The sequence below is a fragment of the Vipera ursinii genome (genome assembly GCF_947247035.1).
Source record: "Vipera ursinii genome assembly, chromosome: Z".
Classification (NCBI taxonomy): Eukaryota; Metazoa; Chordata; class Lepidosauria; order Squamata; family Viperidae; genus Vipera; species Vipera ursinii.
Genome location: NC_139517.1, coordinates 88,193,701 through 88,203,089, shown reverse-complemented (window position 1 = coordinate 88,203,089; position 9,389 = coordinate 88,193,701). Strand labels below are relative to the sequence as shown.

Here is a 9,389-nt window from a genome sequence, read left to right as displayed (position 1 = left end):
AAAACTAGTAAGCTCCATTTCTATTCATGTATATAGATGAACAAATAAGGACAAAGCACTTTCTAGATTAAAACATGACAAGCAATTTTCCAATTGCCAAAGGTTTATTTGCAGACAGATATAATGTTTTCCAGATAGAAATTCAAATACTATATTGAGATGTACTCTCAAGCAAATTAGTCTGTCACCCTAATTTTTTTGTTTTTCAAAAATTGAAAGGCCATCTTTGTTTCTGTTAGCTTCTTCTCAGTGAAACTAATTCACAGTTTCCAGGAATGTGGAAATTTAGGGTCATTCTCCTTTCAGAGTTATTACTGCTCTTTTTTTCAGACTATTTAGGCACTTTTCATTCTGAAACCTTATAATATTTTTATGGGAATGGTTGATAGTTTCAACTTTGAGTCCTATTTTTTCTTCTCTTTCTGCTCTTAAATTTATTCAGTCTATTCAGTCTTATTAGAAGTCTATATAAATATCCCTGTTAATTTTTTAAATTTTTTTTATATTAAGTCATAGACATTTACCTCTGAAGTGTTTTTATCTTCAAGTTGCAACTTATGTCTCCTGACAAACATATTTTTACAACGTTCCTTTATAGAATGTGTTTTTGTCACACTTTCTCCAAATTTTTTTTTTTGTAATTCCTTTCTAATTGGTAAATTTGTAGGTAGGTAAAAATGTAGGTATTGGAGTCAACTATATTTCAGTTATTAAGTAAGGTTTTTTTTAAATGAGTTGGTAAAGTCAATGTTAAAATGCACACTTAGATGCAAACATATACAGCTTGCATTTCCTGTATGTACCTAAGCTATTGTAATATTTATTTTAACTTCCAACCACAGTAATCAGGTGGTTGAAATATATTATCTATCACATCTGCAGGAACCAGATTGGGAAGGCTGGCCTGTATTTTCCATATCTGCTAAAGCTATGGACAGCTATATTTATGTTTTTTTTATTCCCCCCTTTTTCTTTTAATGTGTAGATTCATGAAGAATCAAAAATGAATTTGGAACAAGAGAGGCCTTTTGTCTGCAGTGCCCCAGGCTGTTCACAGGTGAATTAAACCTGCAAGAATATAGCTGTAGTAGAGTTTCACCATGCTAACATGTCCCTATCATAATTTCAAATTTTATTATATCATTTTAAAGTGCTCTTTCCCCTAGCAATTTAATGCCATAAAACACAACTGCATAATAAATATGGCTATTCTGTTCAGTTCTGTCAATGTGCCTCATAGCAACTTACATATAACCTTAAGAAACATTTCTTCATTAAAATTTTATTACATTAACACAATCTGGATTTTAAACTTGAATAAATCATAAGGGTTAAATAACAGTTATCCTGAAGGAAACATCTGAAAAACAGAACACTTGATATTTTTTAGGATGGATATTAATCCTTTTCTGTCTGAAGCCACATATTTCTGAGGGAGACCTCCTCTAATTTCCTACATAGCATTGTTTTGTTCCCTGCCATACTTAAGAATCCCAGAATATGTTTATAAATTTATAGTCTCATATGCATGAAATAATATTAAATAACAGAGTGTGCAAAGGACTTGAGAAGGGTATCTTTCAAAGGGCATAGTCCCAGCTGATATGTGGCATCTGAATCCTTGTGCAGATACAAGAGACAATCTTCAAAGCTGTTGGTGGTCCCCTTTCTGAGCACACAAATACTTTAAGGCTTTCTCAGCTTCATCTGATCAGCACCACTTTTGAATGTTTCATACAGATCCGTTAATCATTGCCTCAGCCATTGGCAGACATTTTCTCAAGGAGTAATAACATCACTAGATAATTTTCAAATATGTTCATAAGATTGTATGTCCCAAAATGTATTAATCAGTAGCAAAGAAAGACATAAAAGCAAGTAGACCAACAAAATGAAAACTTTTCTTTAGTGAGCTTTTATAATTATGTAAAATGTATTATTTATTTATTAAATTTCTACTCCACTTAACTTACGTAATGCTGGTAGTTTACAACAGTAACTCACCCAACATTCTTTTAAACAGTAAGATTTAAGTAACAGGAAGCTTTCAGTCACCGTTACTTCTATCATTTGATTCCTTATCTGTCTTGGAATAGTAAAAAACATAATAATCCAGTCAATATTTCAGGAGCTGAAATTTTTCTTTTCCCAACAGCGCTTTCCAACAGAGGACCATCTGATGATCCACAGTCACAAGCATGAAATGACTTTGAAGTTTCCTTCGCTAAAAACAGACAACATGTTATCAGGTGAGAAGATAGGTATGAGAAAGACATTCAGTTGCCAATTTTGTTGTGATAAAGATGAATGCGACTGCTCTGACTTGCTACCGGGTTGTGTCCTAATGAGGCAAATAAAATTGTTCTCTTGCTTTACTTTATGCCATGGGTTAGTTCAGGTTTTCTGATCCATGTACAGGAAGCTGAAATAAGCAAAGTAGACATACAAAATAAGTTCCAAATGGCTTAAAAATCATAAATCCAACTCTCCTTTGTATAAATTAGTCATATGTTAATTGGTTGCTTGTACTTTGTTGCTGGTGTTTGTTTGTCACTGCAACAAATGACCAATACAGAAACTATTCCCCAAAACCTTACATGCTTCGTTCACAGGGCACCCTGTGAAAATATATTTGTTTGTCCTTGTATTGTGGAATCAGATGTCTTTGGAGTTTGAGAATGGACAACAGTGATGTCAAATCTGTAGGTTAAAGCAGATACAAAAATTAAAAAGTAATTAAACAACAATGCCCATAATAAATTAATACAAATTAAAAAGTTAAGATCAATTTATAAAACCCGACCCCATCCCATCAGGCCAGGCCAGCTTGTTCAAAAAGGTGGGTTTTAAGATCGCGCCGGAAGGAGTGAAGATCAGGCGCCATCCGGAGCTCGACCGGAAGATGGTTCCATAAATCCGGCGCACCCACAGAGAACGCCCTCCCCCTGGGGGCCACCAGTCGGCATTCTTTGACAGGTGGCACCCTGAGGAGGCCCTCTCTGTGGGAGCGTACTGGGCGGAGGGAAGTATGGGATCATGCCACCAACTTACATAGCTTCTAAGGGGATTTTAAACAAATCCCCTTTTAATAGTTACTAGTTATGAAGCCTATATCTTATTAACTCGAGGATCAAAGACTGCCAGAAATTGCTCGTGCTTCATGTTCTGTTGGTGGGCTTCTCATAGGATCTGGCTGGTCTCTGTGGGAAACAAGATTCTACACTAGAGAGGCTTTTGGATTAATCTATAAAATGATTCTCTCTCTAATCTATTTCCCCATGTTTGCATGTAATATATCACTTAGGTCTGAACAAAATTTCCCTAGTTTTGCCGTCTGTTGTGGAGAGTGAAAGAGGTGGTGATAGCAGTGGGAAAGCAAATATCAATAAATAATAATAATAATAATAATAAGAAGAAGAAGAAGAAGAAGAAGAAGAAGAAGAAGAAAGTTGGAAGGGACCTTGGAGGTCATCTAGTCCAACCCCCTGCTAAGGCAGGAGAATTAACATACATTGCCATTCTGTTTAGCTGCCAATTTAGCTACGTAAATCCTTTACGAAAAAATGTCCCCAAACATTTGCAATTACTATCATACAGATTTTATATATTACTTTGTCTTTTTTTTGCCACACTTTTCCACTGTAAACCTATTCTAGCCCTGCAGTAGGTTTGAGGGGTTGCATTGTACTGTCCAGCTGTCATGGCCCATTCAGAATACTTGCTAGTTCCTTTACTGCAAAATGTAACTCTTCAGCTAAAGATGAACAGTACATTACATTAAAGAACAAGCACTAGTTAGTGTAGTTATTAAGGTATTAGGTTAGAAACTGTGAGACCCTGAGTTCTAAGCTTGCCTTAGTTACAAAGCCAACTAGGGGGTTAGTCACTGTGTCTCAGCCCTCAGAAGAAGGTAAAAACAGACCACTTCCAAAAATCCTTGCCAATAAATCTGCAGGGACTTGTCCAGGCAGTTCCCAGGAGTAAAGACTGACTTGGAAAACACACACACACACACACACACACACACACAAATCTTTCTATTATCACTTTTCCCCCATTTACTATAGTCTTTAGGCACAACATGCATGAAATTCCTATTTGGGCTTTAATTCCATGCATTTTAATAATGTTTATATTTTTAAAAAATATTTTCAGTTGTTTTTCCAAAACCAATAACCCTGCCCATTATTTTTTTAAAAAAAATACCTATCTATCTATACCATAAGTGCTACCAGTTCCTTAATGAAAACAATGTTACAATTTGGGAAATATCTTTATAGGAAACAATCAAATTAACACAAAAGACTTTGCCAGCATTTATGTGTTTCAGCATCCTTTATCAGGTGAGAGCTTACAAAAAGGTGAGTGATAAGAAAGCTACAAAAAGTCAATAAATTATACTAGATGTACAGTTTAAAACTGTACAAAACTACTTCTGGAGTTTTCCAGAGATTATAGCTGCCTGTAGGGAGGTTGACTGGGATGAAATCTAATCTCATAGCAACAATCCTGAAAATATTGTGTATTGACATTTTTAATAATAATAATAATAATAATAATAATAATAATAATAATAATAATAATAATAATAATAATAATAATAATAATGTAAATCCAAGCAGCAGAGGGAAAAATGTGAATTACTGAAAATGCTTGAAACACTCTCTTGGTAGAATGTAACTACTGAAGCCTTTTGCTTTAAAGATCTCTGACACTTCCAGAATAATTTCACTGAGTAATAACAGGGTTGAGTAAGAATAACAATTTTCAAAGACTCTCTTATCATTGCTCTTCTCTTATTATACTATATGCTACAATGGGATCACTGAACCAATGCTTACTAGGGCATTACCTAGGGCAGTTGTTTGTATTTGTTACAAGGACTGCTTTGGGCTGGATTGTGTTTGGAATGCCACAGACCATTTCTGATTTAGAAGACTGATCATCCTCAAAGTAGTGTGGTTCAAAAAGAGATACAGAATATTCTCGATTTCTCGAGAATGTTCTATTTCTGGAGCAGTAAGTTTTACATGCAACTTGGATTTTGCACTTGGAACAATTTATTTAAAGCAGAAGGAAGCCAAACTGCATATTACAAGATTGGCTCCCGGGAGTTGAGTCAGACTGTTCATCACTTTTAGACAATCACTGAAGGAAGTACTTTAGGTAAATTGCCAAAATGCCATAGGTGAACACACATCAGAAGGGAGAAAAATAATTGTGAGAAGAATAATGTCTTAATGTCTTAATGATCCATTAGAGCTTAATGAGGTAGTTTCCATTTATTTTAAGTATCACAATAGACAGTAAGGTTGAGTTAAGGAAAGATACCTATTCGTTGCAGATAAACAATATAAAAAACAATTCTCCACCCATTTTTGATAGTTACAACTCTGCTGGCTTACTGGGTATAAGAGAACTCAGACCAGTTTAAACAGATACAAAAATAATATTTTTCTATATTTTCTATATTCTATTTTCTATATTCACCATTTTAAATGTTGCATTTTAATTTTTGAATTTCTAAAAAAAAACTCCTCGTTTTTCACCACAGGGACTTATCAGCAGTTTTTTTAAAAAGCAGTTCTTGGTGCTTTACAGACAACAAAGCAGAGGTTCATGCTGGTGTATTTCATAAATTTACACTTTGCTTTAATCTAAAATCTTTACATTAAAGGTAATTGGAACTGTTGAATAGAAATGAGATTAAGAGTATATTTGCAAAACATTTGACACAGGGGAATTAAGTGGAGGTTATTTTTCCAGAATTATCTCCAAGTTCATTTCTAATCTTGGTAGTTAAGCAGGAAGCAAGCCATGCTGAGTGATCAGTACGTTTAGCCTGGAGTACTGGATAAGATCCAGAATGGTTTGGGCCTGTTCAGATCTTAGATGTAAGAATCATAATTGGTGCAAAGGAAGATTTGGATTTTAAATGTCTCAGTCTCTTGCAGCAATGAGACTTTTTCCCCTTTTATAAATTAAATGTGAAATATGATCTCAATGACTATAGCAGATAGAAGAACAAATATGCACATAGACTTTTTTTTGCTCATTCGTAGACACAAACATCATAGTCCCCACTCATTTTTTCCAAAGAAACATTCTTAGATTTGCCCCCTATGATTCAAAAAGTGTTCTAAGTTGGGAATTGTCTAAATGGTATGGTTCTAAGATCTCTAAGGGTGCCCCCAATGCTCTGGACTCAGGGGTTCACTTTTATTTTGCCAGCTTATGTTGAAAAATAATAAAATATTAAAATCCTATCAGCAATTATGATAGAAGCAGTGAGTGTAAAAATTATTATTTTTTAATATAGTAAATATTATTACATACGAACAAAGCTCTTTGGGGTTCTACATAATTTTTAAAAGTGGGAAGGGCTCCTGAGGGAAAGAAGTTTAAGAAGCATTTGTCTAGGCAATTCTTGGACAATATATTTGATTTAGCTTGCCACAAGTTCAAGGATGGGGAATCTGATGTTTTATATGTTTCTTGGCCAAGAATGAGGAATGATGAAGGTTGTAGCCCAAAAGCATCTTGATGGCTACAGATTCCACACCCTGATTTAGTTTAACAGCAATTTCGTTATTTAGATTGCATAGTCTTTTTTAATTTTTATTTCAATAATTTATTTTTCTTCTGATAGAGAGATAAGGGGAAAAGCTGTTTCCTCAAATAGAAGTAATCCCTCAGGAAATCTAGATTCCTTAAAGTTAGATGTTTTATTCTGGGATTTCTTAATGAAATTTAGAGATGATATATGAGAGGGAGAGGCTTTCCCCTTCAGACATACTCTCCTTTTAGACATTTGTCTCTGTTTTCTTCCTTATTTTTGGCAAAGTTGTTTCAAGTCATATGCATCTGAAAAGAATCATAGCTGTAGTTGCCCTTTAGCAAATTCAGGTGCAGTATTCTTAAACGTATATCCATTCCCCCATCCATTTCCCCCCCCCTTACAATAACTATTATATTCTACTTTCACTCATTCCAGTCAAACATGTTATGATCAGGTACTTTTAGAATTGAATATAAAGAAACCCGTGCTCTGAGGGATCAAAGATCATTCAGAAAATTAAAGGAAAAAAAATATTTTCCTTATTTGCCACACCAGTAGGTAGGCCACAGTGGGTAGGCCCACATTTCCCACTAGGTCTAAAAGAAGCAACTAGATACATGCTTAATAAAGAAGTAAACCAGGCCATATTGTCTTCCACTGACTTATACCTATCATCCACATCCTTCCATACACAAGGAGAAAAATACAGTATTCATCCTCCCTCCCTCTCTCTCTCTCTCTCTCTCTCTCTCTCTCTCTCTCTCTCTCTCTCTCTCTCTCTCTCACACACACACACACACACACACACACACACACACACACATTCTGACCTCAATTGTACAAATAGCTGGGGAAGAAAAAGCTGATTCATTTCCCTATCTGTACATGCTGGAAAGCTGATCAGGGCTCTGTTATCACCTGGAAGATCACCTGGAAGCTTCACTTGACATATTTAAATATAAGAGCAGAAATACAAATAACAATTATTAATGGTCACTGTGAGTGCTAGAGATGACACTTCTGTTCAGAAAGAACAGCATTGCAAGAGAACACAACAGAATTGCAATCTAATTGGATATGAATTCTGAACTACTGTTCTTACACAGAAGCTTGACAACTTCTTTAAATAGCTATTATTTCAAAAATACTGGAAATATATGGCTTCTATCAGAGTTCATTCTCATTTCTGTGGAAGCCTAACACACATTAATTTTCTCCTAACAGAGCCTTATATAGTATACCTAAATCTTGTCCTAGAAGAGTTCTTTACTTCTCATACTATCTATAATTTTTCTCTATGCTGATTTTTGCAATGCCTAAAAATAGAAATGGTGTAACAAAAGTTTTTTGCATTTATTTATTTATTCATTTATTGCAAGCATTTATATATCTAACTATATCAAACATTTGAACTTAACTAAGGCTACAACAAAATAAACAACAGAGAGAGAGAGAGAGAGACAGACAGACAGACAGGAAAAAAAAGCAACAAAACCATGTATTAAAAAAACCCAATGTGCAAACTGACAAACTGATTGAGTATATTAAAACATGATATAGAGAGGATATTCAAGAATTCTTTATTTCAGTTCAAAAGTAAATATAAGAATGTTTTGGTCAAAGCTTATGGTAGAGTAAAAATATAGTACCTAATGAACCGAGTTCAAGCTTTTCCTTGTATCTTTATAGGTATATTTTTGCATAATATTTTTGCAACACTACAAAAATAATTTGTTATGAAAATATTTTTTACTCCCCAGATTAGCCCACAGATTTGGCAGTATTCAAGTACTGATCAGATCCAACTCTTTTAGCCACTGTTTCTTAATATTCTCAACTTTAAGATGTGTGGACCTCACTTGCAGAATTCTTCAGCTAAATACTGCAAATTGAAACCCATTCATCTTAAAGTTAATCAGACTGAGAAACATTGCTCTTAGTTTTCAGATTCTACTATCTATTTTCTAAATGTGTTTGTCTAAAATTTCCAGAATAATATGCCATTAAAATAAAAGAAACTGAATCCAAAAGCAATGGGCCTACCACATCCACATGATAAACATGCTACCACTGTCCATAAGATAAATAAAATTGCATCATTACTTTGGAAACCCTCAATTTTTTAGCTTTGGGGTATGTTATCTAAGGAAATAAAATGACATAAATACAACAGCCTTCATACAACTTAATCATTGTGTGTGGTGAACAGTTGATGTTGTTTCAGACAGCGCATGCTGTAATTACTTTAAATGATGAGTGAAAGTTGTTTCCATTGCTGTGGAACAGTTTAATCCACCCATATCTAGGGAAATCAAATATCTCAGAAACCTGAGGCAAATATGCCAATTATATGCACCTCTAATTGAATTGGTGCAACCTAATGCAGAATATACATACTTTAAACAATAGATAAAAGTAAGCTCATTTGAAGTTGGACACAGGTTTGATTATATCTGGACTTGCACAGAAAGCCAATCATTGCATGTTTGAAGACATTCCGTTGTTCTCATTCACATATGTCTCATCAACATAGACTTCTCCCTTCATGTTTTTGGAGGCACCTATATAAAAAAACACAGCTGCCAGGGATACACATTGTCTAATCTATTTGAGTAATGATGTGACAAATAAGTGGAAATAAAAACTTTGTCAAAATAATAAAGGAAAGGAAAGTGAGAGTGATTTGAACCCCTCTGTGGTGCAATAGGGCAGCCTTTGTTTAAGCACTCCAATTACTTTTATTCTTCTGATTTTGTTATTATTGCATGGAAATGAAATGTGTCTAATATATAACTTCAGTGGAGCTCTCCAGCTGAATAAGCCAAATTCC

At 34.4% G+C, this 9,389-nt stretch overlaps 1 protein-coding gene across 1 annotated transcript in view; it reads left to right on the top strand.

Annotated features, from left to right (window-relative positions):
- Positions 1-997: 997 nt before the first annotated feature.
- Positions 998-9,389, top strand: part of CREB5 (cAMP responsive element binding protein 5) — a 221,050-nt gene continuing 212,658 nt past the window's right edge. Inside the window, exons 1-2 of the mRNA XM_083378195.1 lie at positions 998-1,057; positions 2,156-2,249. Of these exons, the coding sequence (XP_083234321.1) occupies positions 1,004-1,057; positions 2,156-2,249 (148 nt within the window). The 5' untranslated portion in view covers positions 998-1,003. The remainder of the gene's footprint in view (positions 1,058-2,155; positions 2,250-9,389) is intronic.